Consider the following 26,701-nt stretch of genomic DNA (forward strand, 5'->3'; position numbering starts at 1 on the left):
AAAAATTTTCATTCTTATAATCTTTGAGACGTTTAAAAGTGACAGTGATCAGGTCGTCCTCAAGTAGTCTGACTCTGAAGCGTTCAGATTCGGAGGAGTTGGAAATGTTTAGTTGGAGAATATTGATCGGCCTCAGTCATGGACGGGGTTCTGGACAGGCCGCTGTCGCAGATGCGCCTCCTCTTCCTCGGTGGAGAGCGGCTGCGACTCCTGCTGCAGAGCTCGTCCTCATCGGCTCGACGTGCAGAGCTTCATGAACAAGACAGCAAACGGGCGGTCAGTCCAAACATCGCGCCATTTGTGGAAGGATGACTGCCGGGAAACACAAGTTGAAAGAAATACCTGCTGGCGGCCCAAGGCCTTTTCCTTTTCCTTCCTGAGCGATTTGCATCCCGAGTGGACGGCCGCTGGCTGCTGGCGGAGCAACTGGGAGCGTCTTCCTCCTGATCGACACCCCAACGGGGACAGATCTTCATCAGGTTGATGGACTGTTGTACACTGGAAGACAAAGCCATCATTCCTGTTCAACAATGTCCTCTGCCGACCAAACACCTGAGAGACTTAGGCCCAATCCCAATTCAATTTTGTACCCCTACCCCTACCCCTTAGCCCTTCGCCTCCGCCTTCCCCTCCAAAATGAGGGCAAAGGCAACTTTCAGCCCTTAGATGTGGGACCCCCCCTCTCCCTCTGCCCAGCCCAGCCCCTCTCGCTCCGTCTCATAGTTTTGACTTCATAATACGGCGCTGTTATATCAGCAGCGCTGAGCCACGGATGTTTGTTGATTTTCCAGCCGGAGCATCGTCCTGCCGTCCCAAATTCAACAGCAGCTTGGCTGCTTTGTTTCGTTTTCCGCCGTTCCACATCAAGGTGAAGAAATAGACGGAGACGTGGATTACTTCAGTTTTTGCGCTGTATTTGGACCTCAGAAATATTTCCTCATTCACCATGTGAAAGCGGAGGAGCTTCCTTGTTTGCTCGGGGGTCCCTGTTTTCAAAACGCCCACGGTCTCTACGAAACAAATACACACGGAAGCTCCGTACGGCAGCGCTACTGCCGTACTAGTATGAAACCCAACAGGTTTAGAAGCGTATATATGTGAAATGCGAGTCCTTCGGCACTATGTCCTCATACCCCTCTGTTTAAAGTGTGCATCTGTAAACGCTCCGTTTAGAGGGGTAAATAGCCCTTCCCATCACCCCTCCGCCTCTGTACAGTAGTGAAATGGGACACCCCTCAGACTCTCGTGAACGCGCAATTCAAAGGGGAAGGGGTAAGATGAAGGGCTAAGGGGTAGAATTGGGATTGGGCCTTACTATCTGCTGGAGCTGTCCAGGTGACTGAGCCTCAGGAAAGGATGCTTTAAGATGTCGGAGGGTTTGATCCTACGATCGCGATTCACTTTGAGCATCTCAGTCAGCAAGTCAAGGAACATGATTCGGTCGTGTAGCTCAGCCGGGACGTCTTCTGGTGGAGTTCCTTGAGGAATCTGGAGTACAGAAGTACACAGAAGTGAGAAAACACTTCAACTTGTCCGTTCAAAACAGTAAAAGAAGTTTTCGGGGAGATGTTGCTCACCTTCAAAAGATAAAGCCGCCACGTGCTCAACTAAAGAAACAAACGCAACACCGTGGTTATGAACACTCAGCTTGAAGAGTCAACAGAGAAATGTTTTTGTTTTTGTTGACGTAAGAGAGGAAAGGCTGAAATGATTCCAGACGACGGTAGTCTGAAGGAAAGAAACGACAATCTACTCTGATCCAATACCTTTTTGCCGCACGGCCCCTTCACTGAGCTGGACTGAGCTGAAGTTGTCCTCCAGAAATAGTTTCTTGCGTCACGTCCAGTTTTCAACGTCAAGGTTTGAGGCTGTCCGAATAGTGATGTGATGATTTCCAACTGTGGGCAAAACACCATGTTGGGCTATATGTTTCAATAGAGGAGAGACTATTTCTTCACATGTTACCTTCAATTTATAAAAGCTGTCATTTCAATATATTATTTACAACAACGTGTTTTTAGGTCGAAATGAGAACAGGCGTTTCCTTCCCTCACAAAAAAAAAAAAAAGTGCTGAATTCAGTGTTCCTCAATATGAATCAGCTTCTACCACTTGGTGTCGCATCTCTAATGTGCGACTGACTTTTGGAAGTTCTTTGGACAATCTCCTGTGTCGTGCCCGTCCCTGAAACGTCGCACAGGGAGGAATCACGCTCCTGGAAGAAAAGTCCCACCTTGGGAGCCGATATGAAAAAAACAAACTCATGGATGCAGTGAATCTGAAGTTCTGGGTCGTGTCAACGGCTCCCCAGACATCGTCGGGTCAGTCCGACAATGGACCTCCAGAGCGGGGATCGGTGTAGCGGACGCAGTCGTCCACCTGCGGCACCAGTCCCCCCCGTCTTCCCTGGGGGACTCAGGATGTCTGTGAGTGTCGTGAACTTTGATTTCTCCAGCTTCAACGCCATCCGGTCATCTCGGCTCGGGGGAAAGATGGAGGGATCGGGCGTCAACAGCGCCCTGACACCTTGGACCATCGACTACATCACCAACAAGACTGTGTTGTGTCTCTGATAGGGTCATCTGCATTACAGGGAGTTCCTCAGAGTTCCTCAGAGTTCCTCCGACTTCCGCCACAACAGGTACAGCTGCCACCTCCAAGAAGCTCTCTGACCATACAGCCATTGTTGGCTGTGTATCGGGGAAACGATCCAGAGTACAAGGAGATCGTCACCAACTTGTTGCACTGGTGTGGTCAGAACCCTCTCCCGATCAACGCCAGCAAGACAAAGGAAATGGTGATAGACTTCTAGACAGGAAGGCGCCGAAACACTCTGGTGAACATCCAGACTTTGGAGATAGAGACCGTGCAGTCCAACAAATACCTGGGGGGGGGGGGGGGGGGGGTTCTCCTCAACAAAAGTCTATTGAACCCTGAACAATAAGGACTCAACTCATCTCATCTTACCATATGAGCTGAATTTCTTCCAGGAAACAAAGTACGTCTTGTCAGCATCTCTGTCGCGATGCAGCCCAGAGCCCACACGTCGATGGCCTGGTTAAAAGGTATTCCTAGCAGTATTTCTGGAGCCCTGAGGACGACGCAAACACACTTTAGTCGCGACGACCTGGTCAGACCTGAGTCGGATGAACACACGGGGATGTGAGCTTCCAAAGCTGATGCAGCTCTTCCTCCATATGCAGAACGGAGCTCGATGACGTACATGTACCAACGAGTCCCGATGACCTTGCCGGTGCGTCTCTCAGGGTCATTATGAGCCAATCCGAAGTCGATCAGTTTGAGTCTGAGCGGCTGTCGATCCCGGTCCACCATCATGATGTTGGAGGGCTTGAGGTCGGCGTGAACGACCTTCATGCTCTCAAGGAAGGAAAGAGCTTCAACGAGCTGAAGCAAGGTTCAGAAGAACAACATTACCTGTGAGTACAGTATACACAAAACAAAACACAAAATGAAGCAAAAAAAAAAAACACACACAAAAAAAGAAAGAAAACCATCATTTCCATGTTTGCCCAAATCAAATATCTAATATTTGATATGATCTCATATCACGTATATATTTAAAAAATGATTATTATTTATATTCAGATCTATTTTTCATCCTTTTTTTTTTTTTTAAACATTAATAATTTCATGTGTCAGGAACCAGGAGAGTCCCTCACTCTTTTACTTCTTTCTGAAGTGCGTTCCAGAAATGTATTCTTGTCACTGTGACAGTTCGTTCCATTACGTTGGAATTAAAGCTGAGCTTTTAAAAAATGTTGGGTCCTTTTAAATAATAGTGACTCTCTTTTTTTCAAACCTTTCTCGGATGTTCATTGGTAATTTTTTTATTGGCTTTATACAAACCTGAAGAATATCACAATCAACTATATCATTAAATGTTACCACAGGCAAATGGCAACCTTGAACAGGCAACAAAGAAAGCGGCAACGGCCAAATACCTCCAGCGAGTGAGGCAAGTCCTAAGAAGCCAGCTCAATGGCAAGAACAAGTCCAGGGCAATAAACAGCTACGCCCTGCCAGTGATCAGGTACCCTGCGGGTATAATAAGGTGGCCAAAGGAAGAGATACACACCACAGATGTTAAAACACAAAAGCTCCTCACCATGCATGGTGGGTTCCATCCCAAATCCAGCACCTTCAGAGTGTATGCTAGCCGTAAGGAAGGAGGCCGAGGACTAGTGAGCGCGAGAGCCACTATCCAGGATGAAACATCCAAGCTCCATACGTACATCAAGGACAGGGCTCCAACGGATGACATACTCAACGGAAGTCTCAGACAATGGCAAGATGAGGAGGTGCTGGAAGAGGGACCATCATGGGAGGACAAGCCCATACATGGGATGTACCACCGGAACACAACTAAAGTGGCTGATCTCAAGAAGTCCTACCAATGGCTAGAGAGGGCTGGCCTACAGGACAGCACAGAGGCCCTCATCCTGGCTGCACAGGAGCAGGCTCTGAGCACCAGAGCCATAGAAGCCCAGATCTACCACACCAGACAAGACCCAAGGTGTAGACTGTGCAAAGAGGCACCTGAGACAATCCAGCACATAACTGCAGGGTGCAAGATGCTGGCTGGGAAAGCATACATGGAACGCCATAACCAAGTGGCTGGCATAGTGTACCGAAACATCTGTGTGGAGTATGGTCTGGAAACCCCAAGGTCACAGTGGGAGACACCCCCCAAAGGTGGTGGAGAATGACCGAGCAAAGATCCTGTGGGACTTCCAGATACAGACAGACAGGATGGTAATGGCGAACCAACCAGACATCGTGGTGGTTGATAAAGGGCAGAGGAAAGCCGTGGTGGTGGATGTAGCAATACCAAGTGATGGTAACATCAGAAAGAAGGAACATGAGAAACTTGTATATATGTGTGTGTGTGTATATATATATATATATTTATTTTTTTTAGCAGTGAGAACTAATTTCTTTTGATCAAACCACTGTCATTCATGTATATTATAAACAATAATGGGCCAAGCATGGAAATGCAAATTTGATGGACATACTCCGACTATTCGGACGGATGATCTTCTTCAACGTTTTTCTCATAGAATGCTTGTTCATTATAATATTCACAGGTATTTGCAGTATTCGCTATATTTCTCAGCTACATGTGTATCAATGTCATATATTTTGTCATCCTGTTCCATGGTTTTTTTTTCTGAATCCATCACAGTTTGTATCTTTTAAATTTCTCTGACAATGTGACCTTTATTTTTTTTCGCCCAGCAAACAAACACATTGTTACTGATGTTATATTTTATATTTTGTGAGATAGCTTCTGCTTTTTTTTTTTTTTTAAACTTGTACTGCATTTGTTCCTTCTGTCACTCACTGTGAAGTGGTGCACGAAAGAAGAAAGTCAAACCTGTTGGACAATCGGACGAATCTCTTTCAGTGTAAGAGCATTAGTCCTCATGTAGTCTTTCAGGCTGATGTCCAGCTTCTCAAACTCCAGGCACCATTTCCCACCGTCCATGAAGGCGTTGATCATTTGCACAATGTTGTGCTTCTCAGAATCCAAATCTCTCATTTTGTGCAGAACCTCCGACTGGAATCACAGCAGGTCACACAAATCCGATGTCAGACAAAGTGTTTTTGGATGTAATACAAGTGAAATGTGCAAGGCCTACGGTACCTCCTTCTCAAACGCACGCTTGTTTTTATTAATCTTCAAGGCTACCAAGTCGTTGCTTGGCGTTTTCTTGCAGAGAGCGACCACCCCGAAGGCCCCTCTGCCCAGGATCCCCTTCACTTGATACTCCGAGGTGGAGGAGGAGATTATTTGTCCGTTCGGGACAAACATGTTGTTTGTCAGACCCTGGGGAAGAGTTCATTATCTCAAAACATATACGATCAAAATTAAACTGTAGTTAAAGTCGACTCAGACTCGATCAGAAAAGTTATATAAACAACAAATATGCTTTAAACTAAACATGTTTTAGTTTTTTTATTTTATTTTTATTTCCAATCTGAATTCTCATTCGTTTCTTTTCCTTCCTCAGGCCTGCGTCGCCTGAGTCCTCCTGGCCTCCAGGGGGCAGTTGTTCTCAGGCGTGAACGGTGAGGTAAAGAAGCAGACGAAGAAGAAGAAGAGGAAGGCGGCATCCGGTTATTTGTAGTCTTTCATTTAGAGAATATTCTCGACAAACATCTCCATTGTCTGTCCGGCTGGCGGCTTGAAACGGTAAGTAGACGCACACAGTTTTATAAGCACGCCTATAAACGTCCATGCTGGTGCGTGACTGAAATATGGTCGGAGCTTTTCCGTTTCTACTGCGTTGCTTTGTTAGCACGCCGATGCTAACTCGGCTAACATCTCTCAGTCGGTAATCTGAATAACTGATGAGGATTATCGATCAGCTCTGCTTAAGTGACTCCATTGTGATCAGTTGATAGTCCAGGAAGCATGTTTATGTCCTATGTTTGAATATTCTGTCCTATTTGTGGTTAAATTGTTGATCATGGCTACATTGACCTGGGCCATGCTGAATGAACGGGCCTGTTTCGTCTAGTCGTTAAAACGTCTATTTAAAACATTCTGACGTATTTATTTCCCCCCTTTACAGTACATTGAAGCAGCTCTGTAGCCATGGTGAAAATCTTTGTGGGCAATCTTCCCCGGGAAGCGGACGAGGAGGAAATCAAGGCCCTCTTCACCGAACATGGTACGGTCACAGAATGTGCCATCATCAAGAATTTCGCCTTCGTCCACATGGACGACCGGAAAGACGCCACCAAGGCCATCAAGACTCTGCATCTCTTCAAGCTCCACGGCACGCCGATCAACGTGGAGGCCAGCCACGGCAAGAACCAGGGGGCGGTCAAGCTGCACGTCGCAAACGTGGAGAAGGGGGCCGACGACGAGCTCCGCGCCCTGTTTGAGGAGTACGGCACGGTCACTGAGTGTGCCGTGGTCAAGAATTTTGCTTTTGTCCACATGTCCAACTCCGACGAGGCCATGGACGCCATCAAGGGGCTCGACAACACCGAGTTTCAAGGTTTGAACCCGGCGCCGGAAGCCTTGTCGGAGGAGTTTGTGCAATAATTTAAGTCTGGATTTTTTGTTGAGGTTGACCCACGCAATCTGCTTTTGTCTTCAAATCCAGGGAAGCGTATCCATGTGCAGATTTCCAAGAGCCGCCCCCGGCATGAGGAAGGGGAGGAATACCCCCCTCCCCCTCCTGAGCATGGCGGCTACTGGCCGCCGCGCTACCCGGGGGAGAGGCCCGAGCCTCCCCCGCCCGGCTACATGAGGGGCCGCCTCGGACCCATGCCCCCTGGTTACCCCGCCCCTCCTCTGCCACCGCCGCCCCCCCCGGCGATCCGTTTACCCGGACCGCCCCTACGAGGGCGAGCGGGACCGCTACGGCGTGGTAGATTACTACGAGAAGTACCGAGCCCGTCCGTACGGCATGCCCTCCTACGAGGACCAGCGCGTCGGCGCCCCGCCGCCGCCACCCCCGCCCCCGGCGGCCGTCGTCCGAGACCGTCTCATGAACTCGCCGCTCGACCCGTACGAGCGTCGGCCATTCCCCCCCCCGCCTCCGTCCTCGTACTACGGCCGAGACCGCAGCCCCCTCCGGCACACGAGCGCCCCGATGCCGCCCGCCGGTAACGGCTACTCCTACGAGCGCTCCCGCCTCTCCCCGGTTTCCCGGGGCCCTTCATACGGAGTTCCACGCGCGAGGGACCCCTACGCCGAACGCCTGCCCCCGCCGCCGCCTGCACGCTACGCTTATTAAGCACGGCCTCCGCATGTGAAGGTGAGACTCAGGCCTGAGGTAGGCTGATGTTCATGTTCCCCTCGTTGGAACTGTCGCGTTCGCCGCAGATCTTGTGGGATAAGCGAGAGTTTTTAAAAAAAAAAAAGAAGAAGAAAAGCATGCGTACGACAAAGGCTGTTCCTAAAGTACTATTTGCTAATGCACGTCCAATCAGTGGGGTCAAATCCGGTCGAGGTCGTCCCCCTGGAGGGACGCGGGAGGTGGAGCGGCGTCCAGTGCGCCTCGGATTTCTCGTTAGTTTATTTGTGTATTTGCTCTTTTCTTTTCCAGGGATCGTCGTCGTCGTCCCGCTGCGTCGCCGCCTCCTGATGTGCGTCACACTATCTCGCCCCCCCCTCCCCCCGCCCACTCTCCCTTCCTGTCTGCGGCTGAGCGCGTTAACGTACTCCTGCGACGCTCACAGGAGGAAAGCGAATTGCCGACGCCTTCGTCTGTTTTGTTTTTTTGTTGATTTTATTACTTTGGGACAGTTTTTACTCGCAGAATTTTTTTTTCTCTCTCTTGAGTGTCTTTAGTCTGTCATTGTGCTGTAGTGCAAGATCAGCGTTTTTTGTTTTTTTTTACTTTTCCCGCTTGAATAATCCTGATGTGTGTCAACTGTAGAATGCCGATTCCGCAGCAGTCTGTAGGCGATCCTTTGTGAACTCAACTGTTTGCTATGACGTCAGATCGTTTATGTAAAAACGCTTCCACAGCAAAAAAAAACAACAACAAAAAAACAAACCTCCCCATGTTGCGTTCTTGTGAAACTTGGCTCGAGCGAAGGGATCTGTTCAGTATTGTTCAAAGCTTCTTTTTTTTTGCCCGTTGTTCCGGCGCTTGAAATTTCCACATTAATGCCGTTTGGCCTGACGAAACCGCTCTTTTGTTCTTGTCTAAAATACAACATCTCTCATTGACCGGCGAGACGCACCCACATCGCTCCTCAATGCCAAAACCTGACCCTTCTTCGCTGCCGAGCTAAATGATCTCTTAATGTGGGGCAGGGGGGAGGGGGGGGGGGGGGGGGGGCGGGGTCACCAGAGGCTGCTGGAGACCTTCAGACTCGACAGGTAAGTGAAGGTCTTTAAGGTGTATTGAATTGTAACCTCTGTCCAGGTCCAGTTGTTCACTTTGAGTAGGAAGCACTTTTTAACAGGTCCCCCACCCCCCCCCCCCACACACACACATTTTTTTTGAACACCAGCAGCAGCATTCACGTCAGGATCGCCGTTTCTCACTCTTAAGGATGCTTCGGCAGCAGAACGGCTCGTCTCTCGTACCTCACAGGTTTGATTATGATGTAATTGTTCCGTTTCTTATTACACAAAAATGCATCTTCACTGAAGGAATCAAAGGGTATTAGGCCACTCAAGAAAGAAAAAATTAAATCTCAAATTAAATCTCCCTGCACTTTGAGAAAAAAAATTCCAAATTAAATGTTGAGATTTTTGTCATAAACAGTGTCGTTCTCAGTATTAGACTTTGATTGTATAAGATTATTTTGGCATCTATTGGGTAAATAATGAGGGCTGGACCAGAGCAGGTCTTTCCAGTTTGTTTTACACTTTTCTTTTCCCCCCCCAAAGTGCATCATGTAAAAAAACTATTGTATTTCGACTTATTTCTCAAAGTGAAGAATTATTCCTTTTTTACCTCCTATCCTTTTTTCCCCCTCCTTGAGTGGCAATAATACTTTTCCACACTAATCTGATAAGATTCTCACTATAATTGGCATGAAATTGAAAGGGGTTAAAAAATAAAATCTGGAATCTGTATTTTTAAGTGTTAAAATAAGACGATGTCCATTGAAATCCAAAATAAAAGGCTCCTTTAATACGAACGTATCCAAAGTGTTTTATGTTTGTTTTACATTCCAAACATGAACGTGTGAATTTTTCAAAATGAGCAGAAAGTCGCCCGTGAAATAATAAAAGGGACATTTTTGTAGATGGAACTAATTCATGTCAAAGAATCCACTGCGTCCTTAAGGCGGAGAAACGAGCTCACTGGCAGACTGACAGTCACGTAGCTTCTTTTACACAGGACTTTTTTGACGCAATCGGAAGTAAGTACAATGCTTTGAATTGTATTGGAAAGTTTTTAAAAGTTCTGACCTGCATGAATAAAAATGTTTAAATCCCAAAAGAAAACCCAACTACCGACGCTCCTCTCGTCATTGACCGTTTCTCACTTGTCGTAGAAGTGACATCGCCGCTGCAGTTTTTGCTTGATGTTTTATCGGTTGTGTTCGCTCCACCAAAACGTTGTGAGATTTCCAGGGATTAAATCTGGACCGTTATCATACGAATGTTAAAATCACAGACTAACATGTATGTTTTAGTTTCCATCTCCATTTGACAGGAAATATAAGCAGGCAGCTCCTAAATTGTGAATTAATGGGAAAAAATGGTTTTGTCATTCATTCTAAATCTTAACCGATGATGGTTAAGAATGAACTAAAATTCCATTTTAAAACCATTTTGATATCGACATATTAAGATTTTGTGTGATGAGTCTAAGGTTATTATAGTAAACTGTAAAATACATGGTTTAGAAGTAAGGTGAAAATAATTACAATGTAATTTCACTCATTTATAAGTGAAGTACCAAAACACGCCAGTAGAAGGAGCCATTCGTATTATTGTATAGACTGCAGCTTCGTTTTCTAAGAGAGGATTCAGCTCCTGCTTAGATTATCGGGAATAAAGATGTTTTTTGGCCAGAAGGAAGAGAGTTCTGTGATCGTTCGTCGGTGTTTTGCACTAAACTACGTCACGTCAACCTGCAAGTCGCTTGTCAGAATAATCCTCAGCTCGCCATCACAAGCTCCTGTTTCACCCGAACCCTTAAGACGGTCAGACGACCCGGACCACACGCCTCGCGTATTTCAACTGACGTCCGCACACAAGCGTGCAAAGTTGCTTTTCATGAGCCGGATCGGTAAACTACCGAGAGTCAAAGAGTACGATAAGGTTGGTAAGCGACCGCGCGACGGGAACAATTGTAGGAACTTCCCCGTCTAAAGACGGAGCGGCGGTCGTCAGTCGGAGGGAACCTGCCGGAACACAGAGGCCGTCTACCTGGAGCGCCGGTCTGACGGGAGCTGGGAAAGCCACGTCCAGAGGAGGGAGGGAGGGAGCGAGCCGTCATGAAACCCGGTTTCCGCCCCCCCCCCCCCCCAAAAAAAACCCCATAAAATCCAACTTGTGTCGAGTGAAGTGGTGGTTCAGGTGTGGATTCTAGTGTTTATCAGGGCAACATGGCTGCCGTTCCAGTCGGCTGGAGGCGGTGGTACGATCCCGGCCAGGGGATCCATCCCTCCATCTGCGACACCACTTCATCCTCGCAGTTGCAGGGTACTGTGGCTGAGTCCAGCTCTAGACGGGCCGCCACCAGACCGTCAGACCATGGACAGGCATCCGCCGGACACACCATGGACAAGCCTCCGCTCCGGTCTATCACAGGACGGACACACACACACACACACACACACGGGGAGAGAACCTGCAAAGCCCACACAGAAAGGCCCCAGAAGCACTGGAACCCACGCCCTCTCACCGTGAGCCGGGACAACTCACCACTGCAACACTCCACTGATTCAAAAAAACCAACTTTATTCAAGCACTTGAATAGCACAACATCATTTCCTTGTCCAGAAAGTTTAAAACAGAGTTTTGCACTCAGAGCAGATGTGACATGAAGAAAGAGGTTGAATAAACATAAAGCCAACCATACAAATAATCACGATTGTGGAGGAGGCAACATTATAGAAGCACAATAAAACCAGATATTTGAAAATACAAAACAAAAGTCAAACGAAAGCCTGATTGGCTCTCACCGTCAGAAGCACCAACCCCATAATATGTACATACAAATTCAACTTTTATGTATCAATATGTTTCTGTTCAGCATCTCTTTCAGAACAAATGAATAATAAACCGAGGACAGTGTGTAACAATGAGACAAAAATGGAACAACGGCAGAATTGTTATTAACATTTTCCAATAAAACCTGAAATGGAAGAACGTAATGTAACAAGATCCAAAACTTACAAAACATTACATTATGGGAGCAAAACAAAATCATTTTGTGTTCACACACACACACACACTGCTATACTACTACATGCCATCACACCTTCAAAAACAGAAGATCTATTCCAACCATTAAAGTAAACATGATGCCATAAATATCAACAACATAAAATCAGTTTGTTTGTTTTTTTGCCTTCATAAAATCACAGTTGTTTTTTTTTTTTTGCTTTCCCCCCCATAAAAGCAGTTTGGGGGGGGTTGCTTTTTTTTTTAATTCATAAAATCTGTTTTTTTTTTGTGCTTTTTTTTTCATAAAATCACAGGGTTTTTTTTTGCTTTTCTTTTTCTTTTTCTTTTTTTCCATAAAATCACAGTTAAGAGATCAATCAACAGGAGCTGGAAGGATCCATTACATGCCGCTTTAGGACGAGCCGTGACGTCATCGCCTGCTTTAAGAAAGTTCTGGAAAAAAAAAATGACAGGCTGCGGCTCTGTTGGTCCCTAAATACGCGCTTGACCGACGACATCCTTTAGGTGAAGCGCCAATAAAACGAAAACAATCCCTTTCATTCGTGCATTTTGGTGGAGTTTCGCAGATAAAACGGGATAAAAAACGTATTAAGACCGGAACACAGCGCTGCAGGTGCCGAACCCCGGCGGACATTTTGACCGCATCAAAAAAAAAAAAAAAAAAAAAAAGGCGGGAACGCGCACGGTTATGTCGAAACCACGATAATAAATACATTTGCGTTAATAATTTAAAGACATTTAAATCGCGCGCCAAGCGGCTTGCGCGTGCGCAGCGGCCGCGCTCAGCCGGCGGGTTGTTTAAAATCCTACACGACACGAGAAAGTAATGGGAGGTCAGACTCACCGGAGGACAGCTACTCCTGGACACGCGCTGGCAGACTGAGACGTGCAGTCCGGTCCATCCCCTTAAATATGGAACCACGACGGTAACCCGAGACAGCACCTTGAGAACCACCACCCCCTTTAACAAAGATGTGGAGCCCGCAAAACTTAACCCTTTAAAAACATAAATTTTTCCGTTAAAAAATGAATACATACATTTTTGTGTCAATTTAACCATATTAGATTAATCATATAGGTGTGATAAAGGAGTGCTTTACATTTTAAATCAACCTTTGAAGTTGTAGGTTTATGTTTTGAGTGAAATCATGTTATAACAGTATAAATAACTCATCCTTTGTTATTGTTTAAAGTTATTCTACCAGAGTCAGGGGGGACGATCGACAGGCGGATCGGTGCAGCGTCGGCATTATGCACAAGATCCTGTCTGAAAACAAACACACCATATATATTGTAACACAGGATCACTCAAAAATAAACAAGCAATGTAAAGGAGGGGACAAAACTCAACATAGGTAGTGCTGTCTACAAAAAGCAGTGCAGGATTTCACGCTGCTGTTCCTCACTCTGCAGGTCCACTTTTTTCGGTTGCCCAGTAGGAGGCGCTGTCTTAAAAAATAAAAATAAAAAAACAGCTGAGGGTATTTTGTCTGGACAAGTCCAAACTCCTCAGCTGGGAAAAAAGTAAGATCTGCAGTGTCGCTCTTGCTGCCACGACTGTTGTTTGATTTGAAACGAGCAGGAAAAAGGCCTGTGGATTTAAAATAAAATAAAAGTCCCACCTTCAACCTGAGCACACCTGAAACTCACCGAGAAAACATAGGTCAACAGAAGAAATAGTGGCTTTATTTTATTAAAATATGGTGCAAAGTATAAAAAAAAATAGGTCTAAATGTTCTATGATTTAATTGCATTGAATGCATTTTCTGCTTGATGTGCATGGAATTGAAAGATTGAAACAAACAAAAGAGGTTTTAAAAGAAGAGGGAGTTTAATTAGATTCTTTTAAAGCTACAACAGCTGGGAAAAAAAAAAAAAAACGAGCCCAACCCCAAACCTTCCAATCACGGAACTGAACCCAAAATTACTTTCACTTTCTTTCAGGGACGCCGTGACGGGGATTTGCCTTTTCTTTTTAAAACTCTGGCTAAAGGTAAAGAAGACTTATTTTTTTCCGTCACTGTTTTGCCCTGATCTCGTCGGGAGTTTCACCTGAACCGACCCGCTTCGCCGTGACGCAGCCGCGCGTAATGGCGCGTGCCAGGTACCGTGGATGAACTCTCCATTGAAGCTCAGCGCTTCTCCCCCGTCTGCACCGCGGCGAAGCTTCTAATGCTACGAATGTGCTTATCGACGATTGTAATGTTGATAAAGAAGGTCAATCCTGATGACCGCAGGAGAGGAGTGTGAGATTTTAATCCGAAAAGCGTCTGCATGAGGGCCAATGTGGACGAAATGAACCTGGAATAAGTGTGATTAAAAGAGAAAATCCTGCACAGAATTCTGATAACTCCCCCAAAAATAAATGAATGCCTTGTAGTAGAAAACACATAGATCGACTGAGAAGATTACAGTTTGCTGGCCATGGGTTTTGCAACTCCCTCAGTTTTAATGAACCACTGGGGGAAGCGGCTCCGCACTGCCATCTAGTGGGCGGCTCGTATAACTGCAGCAGAGGGAATACAGCCAGTCAGCCAACGTTCTTGCAGATTCTTTGTTTTTCTTTCACAGGTAAAAGTGTAAATGAGAGTTGATGCGGATGGGAGAGGATGGATGGCAGTGACGTCACATGGGAGGGGCTTTCCCCCACCACAGCCTGTCCATTGGGGGAACAGGAGAGCAAGGCTCACGGGTGAGCTGGAAGCCTTGGACTTGGTTAAGTGTTGTATGGCTCTATTCCAAGCAGAGCTGCGGCAACACACAATGCAGTCCACACCTGGAACAGGATCAAATCCCGTTTGTTATTATTTTGTTTTTTCCCCAGGATGAATCGTCAGCGATCAGACTCTCCTGAGCCCAGCTGTCTGTCCTTCAAGAGCAACCAGTCCAAACGCGACATCATTGATTTCAAAGGCCAGACTCGATTTGCTCATGAGATGTAAGCTATATACAAGAAGGTTACTGGGTTTGATTTGTTTCCTTTAAAGAGAGTTCACATTTAATTTTAAAGAAGCTTTTATGGTAAAGATTTAAAAGTGATTAAGCACATCAAGCAAAGTCCATTTGCTTCTTAATATAAAGTCACTTAGTGACGTGGAGAGCTGCTATTTATTATGTACATTTTATTTTTAAATGTACATTCCTATTATCTGTGTGTGTTTCCAGCAGTCGCCAGCAGAGGTCAGAGTCTCCCGAGCCCAGCTGTCTGTCCTTCAGGAGCGACCAGTCGAAGCGCGATGTTATTGATTTCAAAGGACAAAACCAATCTGCTGATCAGATGTGAGCGAAAGACAAGTTCCTTCTTTCTTTCTCTTTGAGCAGTAGGAATGGTATTTATGAGCTGGAACCAGCAGATGGCGGGAAGTAGGGGAACTTCACCGACGCCAACTGCTGTTGACCCCAAGTGAAGAAGAAGAAGGGGGAAACAGTAATCAGGGATGAAAAAGCTTCTGCAAAGAGAGACAGAAGGAAACAATAATCAGGGAAGACGAGCTCGGTGGGAAACGATGTAGATAGATAGAACCAGCAGATGCGGTAATGCAACTTTATGGATACAAACTGCTGTTGAATCCAGAAGGAAGAAAGAAAAAAGAAAAAAAATACACTTTCTCTCACAATTTTTTTTCACCTTCCTTCACATTTATCGTTTTGTTTATCTTCCTAGCGTCAACGGCCAGAGGCCAGACTCTCCTGAGCCCAGCTGTCTGTCCTTCAGGAGCGACCAGTCGAAGCGCGACGTCATTGACTTTAAAGGACAGAGTCGGTCCGCCAATCAGATGTGAGCTGGACTCGATTCGTACAGAAGTAGGATGAAGGCATTTAGACTCGAACCGTTTTGCTTGAAGACACTTTTGGAACTGAAGAACCTTTCTGGATCAGCAGTTAAACACGTCCAAGAGCTTTAACCAAATTCAATTGACCCTGTGATACTGTTTACAGGACAACGTATTCTAGTGAAAACTTTGGTCGCATTTGGGATGAAATTTGTGAGGAATTCTGACATTAATTGCAGTACATTTATTCTACCACAGGATCACTACACAGACGTAGGAAGCAGAGGGAGAGGGGGGTCCCAAATCTAAGGGCTGAAACTTTTATCCCTTTGCCTTTGTCCTCATTTTGGAGGTGAAGGCGGAGGGCTAAGGGGTAGGGGTCGAAGTAACAATAGAATTGGGATTGGCCCATAGTATTTTGTCGACAGAGAGAAAGAAAGTATGCCTTATTAATCACCTCAATCAAATATTTTCCCTGCGTGAGTCTTTGTTTCATGACTACCCCCCTATAGAGCCGACCAGAAGACGGAACAGGAACCCAGTACTTTGTCTTCCCAGGAGCAGCCAGCAGACTGGAACATCGTCTTTACGGTCCGTTCTCTTTACGGTCCTTCGTATCCTGCACCTTGTGAACCAGCCGCGCTCTGCCCTGTCTGATGTTGTCTTCATCATTTGGTGTTTCTGTTCCAGCGACTGGAGGAGGAATTTGGCACTTATGTGAAGAAAGGGCTGATTGGCGTGCAGAAGATTCTGGGTCGGGGTGATTCCGAACGTTCTGAGAGTCAGACGGAGGACGGGGAGTCGCTCGAGGGTGAGGATGACGAGCAGAGGAGCTGTCGTGAGGCGTTTCAGAAGATCGTGTTGCACCTCCTGAGGAGGATGAAGCAGGGGGAGCTGGCCGACACTCTGCAGAGCAGTAAGAAGGCTTCTCCACGCGATTGTCAAACACTTGTATCGTTTCTTCTTTCTTGACCCATTCCTTGACCCATTCTTAAAATGTCTTCTTGTGAGCTTGACTGTCATTTTACTTTGTCACTCAATGTTGTATTTTGCATTTTTACTTAAGGATTAGGACTATAACACTATCACATACATCACTGTAGGAATTTTAAGGTAATATTTAGGTAATCCAATGAGCCAATACTCGTACTTTTATCAGTGCATCCTTAAAAAAAATCTAATCAAATCACCCACCTGCACTCAAAAAAGAAAATAGTTGGACTAACTTAACTGAATTTCTTCACTTGGTAATGTCTAAATGAATCAAGTTCTTCAAATCTAATTTAATTAATTAACCTAAGTTAGTTTAATACATACGATTATTCATATTCATAACTAGAATTCTGGAGAATCTTCCATGATATGATGAATAATACAACAAAAATGGAATTGGCTATGGGTCCACTTCCAAAGTTTAGGTTCCCTCACACAACCTCTAGTCTTTAATTAGACAGAAATATATTCTTATAAATACACATAAACAGATATAGAAAGACAATTTCTTTTCCAGAAATCTGTATCAACTCATTCACTGATCCTATATGTTTTTTGTTCACTCAGAACTGCCTGCTGTTTTTAAACGCCAACTCAAATCTCAGCTCAAGAAGAAGTTTCAGTGTGTATTTGAGGGAATCGCTCAGGCAGGAAACCCAACTCTTCTGAATGAGATCTACACGGAGCTGTACATCACAGAGGGTGGGACTGGAGAGGCCAATGAGGAGCATGAGGTGAGGCAGATAGAGAGGGCAGCCAGGAAACAGGCCGGGGCAGAAGCAACCATCAGACGGCAAGACATCTTTAGAGGCCCACCCGGGCGAAGTGAACCAGTCAGAACAGTGATGACGAAGGGTGTGGCTGGCATTGGGAAGACCGTCCTGGTGCAGAAGTTCACCTTGGACTGGGCAGAGGACAAAACCAACAAAGACATCCAGTTCATCTTTCCATTCAGCTTCAGAGAGCTGAACATTTTGAAGGGGAAACACTTCAGCTTGGTGGAACTTGTCAATCTGTTTTTTGCCGGAGCCAAACAAATGGGAATCTACAGGTCGGAAGAGTTCAACATGGTGTTCGTCTTTGACGGTCTGGATGAGTGTCGACTTCCTCTGGACTTTAATAACAATGAGATCCTGTCTGACGTCACGGAGCCCGCTTCACTGGATGTCCTGCTGACAAATCTCATCTGGGGGTCGCTGCTTCCCTCGGCCCGCCTGTGGATCACCACACGGCCTGGAGCAGCCGATCAGATCCCCCCGGAGTGTGTCGACATGGTGACCGAGGTCAGAGGGTTCACTGACCCGCAGAAGGAGGAGTACTTCAAGAAGAGATTCAAAAATGAGGAGCAGGCCAGGAGGATCATCTCGCACGTGAAGAAGTCCAGAAGCCTCCACATCATGTGCCACATCCCTGTCTTCTCCTGGATCACTGCCACGGTTCTAGATCATGTGTTGCGGAGCGGAGCTGGACAAGAGCTACCCAAGTCCCTGACTGAGATGTACATCTTCTTCCTGGTGGTTCAGTCCAAACGGAAGACGATCAAGTACGACGGAGGGTCTGGGTCAGATCCACACTGGAGCCGAGAGAGCAGAAAGATGATTGAGTGTTTGGGAAAATTGGCATTCGAGCAGCTGCAGAAGGGCAACCTGATCTTCTACGACCTCGACCTAACGGAGTGTGGCATCGATGTCGAAGCTGCCTCCACTTATTCAGGACTTTTTACACAGATCTTCAAAGAGGAAAAAGGTGTGTTTCAGGAGAAAGTGTTCTGCTTCATCCATCAGAGTGTTCAGGAGTTTCTGGCGGCTCTTTATGTCCATCTGACATTCGTCAACTCTGGTGTCAATCTGCTGGCAGAACAACAGCCAGTTCCCTGGTGGCATAAATATTGGTACCAACCAAATCTCTATTGTCTCCATCAGTCGGCACTGGACAAAGCCGTGCAGAGTCCAAACGGGCGCCTGGATTTGTTCCTACGCTTCCTTCTTGGTCTTTCACTGCAGAACAATCAGTTTCTCCTGCGAGGTCTGAGGGCTGATTGTACGTCCAAGACCAACAAGGAAACAATACAGTACATCAAGGAGAAGATCAGTGAGAATTTGTCCACAGAGAAAAACATCAATCTGTTCCACTGCCTGAACGAACTCAACGATCGTTCGCTGATGGAGGAGATCCAACAATCACTGAGCTCAGGAAGCCTCTCCACAGATCAGCTGTCTCCCGCGCAGTGGTCAGCCCTGGTCTTCATCCTACTGTCATCAGACGAAGACCTGGAGGTGTTCGACCTGAAAAAATACTCCTCCTCCGAGGACGCTCTCCTGAAGCTGCTGCCAGTCGTCAAAGCCTCCAAAAAAGCTCTGTAAGTTGGACAAAGGGAAACACTTGTCGCTTGGCTTTTTTCCACATTGGAATCAAACTCTTATTGACAAGGATCTCACGTCATCTCAATTGACATGTACTTTTTCCTTGTCTCCACAGACTTTCCAACTGTAATCTTTCAGAAAGGAGCTGTGCAGCGTTGTCCTCGGTCCTCAGCTGCCAGTCCTCCAGTCTGAGAGAGCTGGACCTGAGTGACAACGACCTGCGTGACGCAGGAGTGATTGCGCTCTCTGCGGGGCTGGACAGTCCACACTGCGTGCTGCAGACACTCAGGTCGGGATTCTGCAGCCTTCAACTGCTTGCCTTTTGAGTCTTACTGTCATGGATAGTCGCTGGCAAATTTGGTCTCACGGGTCATTTTCTCTCGGTTGTCTTGAGTCCATTTGTGTTCCTCTTGGAACAGTTTATTTCACATCGGTTCTGCCTATGCTCTTCAAATTCAGTCAGAAGTGTGTCACTGTACCTCTTGACAAAAGAAACACTCCCTGTTAATGTTATGGATGTTGTGTAACACATTATTTTTAGACCCCCCCCCTTACAACAACATCAAAGTATATGCAGAACTTTGCATTTTCATTTCGGAAAACTCTCACTTCTTAATATAAGGTCACCAGTGGGTGTTGTTGGTTGTTTTTGCAATCATTAACACTGTCAAGCATTAACAATGGGAGTACAGGGGCGTTCACGTGGACAGACGACCAAGTTGGATCTGGGTGTCCCGGAGAATATGGACTGGGAGTCGGGACACTCTGGAGGCCGCCCTTGTTGTTGTTGTCCATCTACAACATGTGTAAAAGAACTATTTACTAAGGCTGTGGTGTGCATGCGCAGTCGCAGTGAAGTTTTTAATGCGTGACATCAGGTCACACATTAAAGATGAATTATGTCACATTAATAATGGCTGAACACCAAGAATCCCTGATTCCAGTAAATAAAGGAAACTCATTATCCATCCATCTAATTATGTTTTATATAAATCTAACCATATCAATACTTTCTCAAATTAGTGTCTGATTCCAAATGACACTACAATTTGAATCATCAGGTCAAACTCTTATGGTACACTTGATTATTAAAAGAAACAGTGTTCTTCTGTAACTTATGTTCTTGTGGGTTAACAGGCTGTCAGGATGCCTGATCACAAAGGAAGGTTTTGCTTCTCTGGATTCAGCTTTGGACTGCAACCCCTCCCACCTGAGAGAGCTGGACCTGCGCTACAATCATCCAGAGGACTCTGCAGAGAAGCTGCTGGTTGACAGACTGAAGGATCCACACCAGAGTCTGGACACCCTAAGGTATGGAGAGGAAACTCACATTGAACGCCTCAAACCACGAACAGGCCGTATTCTCATGCATGTTCTCTCCTTCCTGCTTTCTCTGAAGAGTCGACCCTTGTGGAGCCCGCTGGCTGAAACCAGGTCTGAGGAAATGTGAGTTTTCAGTCGAAAACAAATCGGCACACCTCTGAGCACCTTCCAACGGCTCCTTCTCTGCCTTGTCCTCTCCGTCAGATACCCGTGAGCTCACCCTGGACACCAACACAGCAAACAGAGCCATCAAAGTGTCGGACGACGGCAGGGAGGCGACGTACGTGGAGGCGGATCGTATGTACCCGGACCACGAGGACAGGTTCGACTACTGGCCACAGCTGCTTTGTACTGAAGGTCTGACGGGCCGCTGCTACTGGGAGGTGGAATGGAGGGGAGAGGTTCTTATATCTGTGAGTTACTCGACCATTAGAAGAAGAGGAGACAGAAATGACTGTTTGTTTGGGAGGAACCTCCAGTCCTGGACTCTGATCTGCTCGGGCGACGGTAGATTCTCTGTCTGTCACAATGGAAGAGAGGCCTCCAGCTCTTCCTCCTCCTCCTCCTCTTCCTCTTCCTCCGTCTCCAGCAGAGCAGCCGTGTATCTGGACCATGCTGCTGGCACTCTGTCCTTCTACAGAGTCACCTCCTACACTCTGATCCACCTCTACACCTTCAACACCACCTTCACCCAACCTCTCTACCCTGGCTTTGGGTTCTGGCACGCCTCCCCTTGGTTTGGTTCCTTGGTGCATCTGTGTTCTGTGAGAGAGGAAGACTTCTAGGTTTGGTTTGTGTTTTTAGTCTCCTGGTGGATTTCCTGTGATGTTTCATTGAGCAGTTTTCAGAAAGATGAATGAAGATGGATGGGATTTATTCAAGGGAACAGAGATCTACTACACTACACACAATTTAGGAACTTTAAAAGTACAACAAATGGATTTAAAACAATATCTTTATTACTTATATTTTTGTATGTGGACATTTTGGCATTTGAATAATGATATCTCTTGCTATTTTAAGTTGCACTTTGATCGTTTTGAGCCTCATTGCATTGTATTTTGAAGATTTTGTACTTTATTTGGTTGTTACTGATTAGTTTGTTTGTGTATTTTAGTTTTTGTATTTATTTATTCTTTTTTAGTTTTCTGCATCTTCGCATCATTAATTTTTTTCTCTTACTGAGTGACTTTTTGACGTCTCAATAAGATTTGTTTTGTGTCATTGATGCCTAATGTGTTCATTTTGAACCCATTGTTGCACGACTTCAGCACCTTTGCTTCTGTCTTTGATCCATCAGTAGACGTGCGTCTCATTGTTTTTAGTTGTTGCGGATTTCTTTCATTTTTTGGAACGCTGCAGTTGTATTTTATCGAGTCTCGTCGGTTCACATTTATTTTCCACCGATGAAATTGGTCCTCTCCAGGCGGACGCCGTCTTCTGTGATCGTTACATTGCACATGTCAAATCCTGTTGTTAACTCATGAAGTGTCTTTTTTTTCCCCTCCTCCACACTTTTCATCATCTAAAAGATTTCATTCAGTAAAATGCACTTCTCACGTTGGTATATTTCATGTGGAGCTGGTGCCTTTGTAACCTGTACTAGTGAGAAGCTGGCCTTCTTCCTTTTTTTTCCCCGTTTAAAAAATAATCTGTACTGCTACCATGACTTTATACCGATAAGAAATAAAAGATTGAACACAAATCTGGCCGTTTTCTATTTCTTTTATGAATCACCTCTGCAATTTAATAGACTTTTCTTGATGGCTTCTCTTCGGTGGGGTGAGAAACGGTTTTGCGGGCCAGAAACCGCTTCCAGGAAGGTTCTAGTCAGTCAAGAAGAAACAAAATCACTGTCAATATTTATTTTCTACTCGTTTTGGGGTTTTTGATTCATTAACTGGGGTTTACGTTGCTCCTGACAACAGACCCCACCCACAGCTAATATCTTGTTCGCAAAGTAGCATTAGCATTAGCGCATTACAGTGTTGTTCTTATCTCTGGTCTTGGACTGTATGAAGTTGGCCCGACCAGTCCAGCTTCAAATGTTGTGTATAAAAGGCCTCAAAGTAAATATAATGCAGCAACTTTGCATTTAATGCTTGTTTCACATAAAGTGAAGAAAAGTCCTTGAATAGAATCTGAGATGTGAACCGTGGGAGAGTTTCTCTCACTGCGGGTGACGCTGCTAAACAACAACGCATTTAAACTCTCTGGAAATACGCTTTCGTTTGTATAAAGGTTGGATGGATTTATAAATTAAAAACAGGGTTCCATGATTCTCAATTTTCAAAAATAATTTTATTGACAGCAGGATAGCAAGAAAAAAAAAATCACATAATGAGATGTTAGAAATTAGGGATGAACTGATTCCACTTTTAAAAGACAAGTACAAGTAGAGTAGTAACCTTTAGCTACTTGCTGACACAGAGTACTTAATAAATGCCATCAAGCCTAACTCATGCTCCATACATACATCATTGGTGCATCCCTATTAGATATTGAGACATTGTCCATTAAGAATGGTAAATTAATTTGGATTTGAGTGTTGTTAAAAATCACCAAACAATCATAATACAATGAAAAGCCAGTAAACAGCGTTTAATAAGAAAGACGTTGGTGTTAATGCATTTCTATTTCTAAGCAAATCTAAATGAACTCGATGGATTCATGAATATCTCAGAGGTGGCAGGCGCCAAGAGTTGCTGTTTGATAAGAATAAAGATTCAAACGTTTGAGAAGAAACAAGCTGATGTTAACCCCTTTCTTTTTCAAAGCAAATCGAACTGAATTTAAGAATTCTGAGGTGGGCAGGGAACAGCAGTTGCTTTTTGCTTGACGTATCTCTCGTAGTGGACGGGAAGGCAGCGGTTTACAACCCTGTCGCAAGCCACAATCACGCGCGTCTGTCTTGGTGTGACTTGGATGCTGCAGCCGTCATTGCTCTTCATGGTTATGACATCATAGACTCTCATTTGTGACGGGCTGATACACAGGTTACCGCCGTTCTCCACCCGCAGGCCGCTGGCGCAGACGTCCTCCACATTCTGGTTTTTGTCCATGAAGGACTGCGTGGAGGTTCGGCACCACAGCTTCTCATACTTCAAATAGCTTCACGACGGAGATCAACAATTAGTTTTGCACACGAGACGCTTAACAAAGACGTCAATGCAATCTGTGACTGCCAGCTCCTGCTGGATCACGTGACCAAAAAATGAAACTATAAGTATATTCACCTTTCCCATGCTGGTACCGAATTTCTGTCAAAATCTGTTTGGAGGACATGTCTATGGAGAAATTCTTTATAGTTGGTCTCGGTGTTCTTGCGGGTGCACGGGTCAGCGGTTGACAAAGGGGGGATCCCGAAGATGAGGTCCATTACAGCGAAGAAGACGTTGGCCAGTTCGGTGATGATCATTATGTCTGCGCAGAAAGAGAGCAATAAAGCAGGATATGGCCTTTATGCATGGAAATATACATCAACACGTATCCTGGAGGTTTATCTCGTAACCAAAACCTTCACAGAGAGCCAAGCCCGTACGCTCCCAGAAAGGATGGACTGTTATTGCACAGGAGCAGAATGTATGTGTTTTGGTTCCATGTGACTGCAGCGTCTCAAACAATGTGGTTACGTTTTTATTTGCGGTGTAATGAAGTATCTGAGTATCAACAGTGATCAGGTTTTGGATGAGTCACTGCTAGAAGCCAAAACCAAAAGAGTTTTCGTGATAGGATGTGATCTGTCCTCTTGCATCTTTACATTTCTGATATAATGATCACTCATTTGATGGCATCTATAAAAAGGCCTGATTCATAAGATCATGTTTAGTTTTTACTTCTTAAAAGAAGTTCATTTCCTCTTTCTTAATAATTGTTCATGAGGAAGTTAACCAGTTCGACCAGCTTCCTTTCTGATTATTAATTGTTTTATCTTCATGCTCAATATTTTTAAGGGGAATAAAACGATAAGATTAAAATTTGCATCATAGACATTTTCCTTAGAGATATTAATTTCCAGATTTGGATGATAATTACTGGACACACATAACTTCTGATGAAAACAGGATTGTGAAAGATTCTGGAAGATATCCAGGGAGAGTACCAACATATTTTCTTGCTATAAGTTGTGTAACAAAATGTCATTTTACTCACTTTTTTTGCCACATTTTTACTTCAGAGGAAAACACTGTTGTAGTTAACTAGTGACACTAAATAGTGTAATTAATCTTAAACAAAACCAGAGTGTTTAAATTCTCCAGTGCAAATATCTTAATAAGTGACCCATGAAGGGTAACAATAGTTTCCTACGTGCACAGACATGTACACTGTAAATAATGTAGAAAATGTACACAATGAGCCTTTAAATCATAACAACACAAAAGTCTATGGAAGACTTTAAAAGAACATAATTTACCAGTCAAGCCAACACTTTCACTTTCACTGGTGCTTGACACAAGTACAAGTAGTTCTACTTCACTAAAGAACTGAGTATTACCGTTATTACATTAAGTTACAACGGTAAGATTAATGTCTGCATGCACAAATGCACATTTATAGTTTTGACAAAGTTCAAACTATTTGCTAAAGTTGTTCAATTCGTCTTGTATAAACAGTGAGTTCTTTCATTTTGCAGAGTATTTAGTAAACTACGCATTCAAACAGAATATATGCATAACGAAAAGAGTATTTCTATGATTATTAGTGAGTTTGAAAAGCAAACAAACCTGTTAAACCGGAGAGATTGATGAAGAAGTTGTCTTGGAGCGTTTTTACAACAGACTGCAATAACTGCGTCATAAACACAGGTAATGTGCAGCCATGTGCTGCCCCCTACTGGCAGGACAAGTGTACACGTGTAACACAGCGGCCATGAACAGATTCAACGGAAGGTGCGTGTGTGTGTGTGTCTCTGTGTGTGTGTGTGTGTGTGTGTGTGTGTGTGTGTGTGTGTATATATAAACGTCAGGATTAACAACAAAAGCACCAACGCATTTCAAATCTCAACAAATTTCTCATTCAAATTTACAACAGTTGGACAGTTTATGAATGAAAAACAAGAGTTTCATGATTCACAATTTTCCAAAATGTATTTTATTCACAGTTGGATGTCAACTACAACAGCGGTGCAGGCGGGATTTTCCAAGAGGGCGGAGCCCGAAGCAGCTTTAGAGGATGAAATTTGGGGCCCAGAATCCAACGAATCTTGGTATAATTCCTTAAAATTGATATAATGTGATGTGTAATAGGGACCAATTGTCATTGACTATATACATAAGCTATTTATGTGCTATATACTGTACATCTTTGTGCTTTGCACACTTCCCTGCAGCCGCGGTGCGACGAACACAAAGAGTTCAGCAATGCAGAGACGACAATGTCAGAGTTGGTCACATATACGGTGTTGAAATGTCTAAAAAGGATTGTTGAAACGTTTTTCAAAGCATTAAAAAAAATAGATCGCCGTTTGTATATGCCCAATAAAACACGAGTTTTTAATTTCTGCAGTAAGTTCACGTCAATTTAGAAACTTATTTTGGATTTGATGGTCCATCGAAATCACCAAATCATCGGGAAACAATGAAATTACAACGCAAAGTATTTGGGAATCTTCGCCTCTTTTCATCCTTTAAGTTTTGTAACAGGATGCCACATAATTACAGAGGAAAAACACTGGTGGTGTCCCACATGGAAAGAACCTATACGAGGATATATGCGCATATATGAAACCTATAAGCAGTTTATATGCACATATATGCGTATATATGCCACATATAGGCAAAATTGAGGTGCATATATGTGAATATACAGGCCATATAGGTCTCCTGTACTGCTTCTATATTTCCACATATATATAGCCCATATCTCACTTTGGCAACTGTCATACATTGTCAAGGCAATAACTAAGAACTAAATAAAAAACAATTATGCAAGAAGAACATATAGGTGCATATATGTGCATATATGTACCTATATAGGTACCTGCATGCACGCATACGAGTACATATATGTGCATTTATGTACATATAATATAGGAAAATGGCCAATTTTATATATGTCACATATATTAAACACCTATATTAAAACATATATGCTTATATAGGTTCTTTCCATGTGGGCGTTAACTAATTGACGCTAAAAAAAATGAATTAATCTTTAAATAAAACACAAGTTTTTCATTTCTGCAGTAAGTTCACGTTCATTTAGAAACTTATTTTGGATTTCATGGTCCATCTAAAATCACAAAAACAATCGGGAAACGATGAAAATACAACGCAAAGTATTTGTTAAGAAACAAGTCGACGTCTCTCTTTCGAAGCAAAATCTCACTGAGCTCAATCAAATCCCGGATCCCTCTCGGGTGAGCAGGGAACGTTGCTCGCCTGCAGG

At 44.5% G+C, this 26,701-nt stretch overlaps 4 protein-coding genes across 4 annotated transcripts; 3 read left to right on the forward strand and 1 right to left on the reverse strand.

Moving 5' to 3' along the window:
* The first annotated feature begins 6,090 nt into the window (after window positions 1-6,090).
* Window positions 6,091-8,821, forward strand: LOC308146944 (RNA-binding protein 4.1-like). Its single transcript, XM_080518958.1, is given in 5 exon segments — window positions 6,091-6,216; window positions 6,599-7,030; window positions 7,139-7,341; window positions 7,343-7,795; window positions 8,087-8,821. Coding segments are annotated over 3 exon segments (1,044 nt in total). The 5' UTR covers window positions 6,091-6,216; window positions 6,599-6,621; the 3' UTR covers window positions 7,775-7,795; window positions 8,087-8,821.
* Window positions 8,822-13,894: 5,073 nt separating this feature from the next.
* LOC308147257 (uncharacterized protein) lies at window positions 13,895-15,644 on the forward strand (the record flags this gene model as incomplete). Its single annotated transcript, XM_080519363.1, has 5 exons — window positions 13,895-13,966; window positions 14,434-14,554; window positions 14,687-14,800; window positions 15,031-15,141; window positions 15,578-15,644. Exons 2-5 carry the CDS (start codon window positions 14,472-14,474, stop codon window positions 15,642-15,644), a joined length of 375 nt encoding a protein of 124 aa, XP_080375489.1. The 5' UTR covers window positions 13,895-13,966; window positions 14,434-14,471.
* An 824-nt stretch (window positions 15,645-16,468) lies between these two features.
* On the forward strand, window positions 16,469-21,984 carry LOC308146821 (protein NLRC3-like). The gene is made up of 6 exons (XM_080518757.1): window positions 16,469-16,551; window positions 17,196-18,987; window positions 19,107-19,280; window positions 20,129-20,302; window positions 20,391-20,437; window positions 20,519-21,984. Exons 1-6 carry the CDS (start codon window positions 16,515-16,517, stop codon window positions 21,097-21,099), a joined length of 2,805 nt encoding a protein of 934 aa, XP_080374883.1. The 5' UTR covers window positions 16,469-16,514; the 3' UTR covers window positions 21,100-21,984.
* Window positions 21,985-22,599: 615 nt separating this feature from the next.
* On the reverse strand, window positions 22,600-25,103 carry LOC308146826 (uncharacterized protein). The gene is made up of 3 exons (XM_080518762.1): window positions 25,039-25,103; window positions 23,551-23,737; window positions 22,600-23,425 (listed from the first exon to the last, which is right to left on the reverse strand). Exons 2-3 carry the CDS (start codon window positions 23,730-23,732, stop codon window positions 23,107-23,109), a joined length of 501 nt encoding a protein of 166 aa, XP_080374888.1. The 5' UTR covers window positions 23,733-23,737; window positions 25,039-25,103; the 3' UTR covers window positions 22,600-23,106.
* Window positions 25,104-26,701: the final 1,598 nt, after the last annotated feature.

Source organism: Blennius ocellaris, assembly GCF_963422515.1.
Source record: "Blennius ocellaris genome assembly, chromosome: 23".
NCBI classification, from domain to species: Eukaryota; Metazoa; Chordata; class Actinopteri; order Blenniiformes; family Blenniidae; genus Blennius; species Blennius ocellaris.

Bases quoted from the DNA above. Each gene is read 5' to 3' on its own strand.
- LOC308146821 (XM_080518757.1), top strand. From the start codon at position 16,515: ATGAAGCAGGGGGAGCTGGCCGACACTCTGCAGAGCA. The intron at 18,988-19,106 runs GTAAGTTGGACA...TTGTCTCCACAG, and splicing joins AAAGCCTCCAAAAAAGCTCT to ACTTTCCAACTGTAATCTTT. The intron at 20,438-20,518 runs GTGAGTTTTCAG...CCTCTCCGTCAG, and splicing joins GAAACCAGGTCTGAGGAAAT to ATACCCGTGAGCTCACCCTG.
- LOC308146826 (XM_080518762.1), bottom strand. From the start codon at position 23,732: ATGATCATCACCGAACTGGCCAACGTCTTCTTCGCTGTAATGGACCTC. The intron at 23,426-23,550 runs GTGAATATACTT...TCCGTCGTGAAG, and splicing joins TCGGTACCAGCATGGGAAAG to CTATTTGAAGTATGAGAAGC.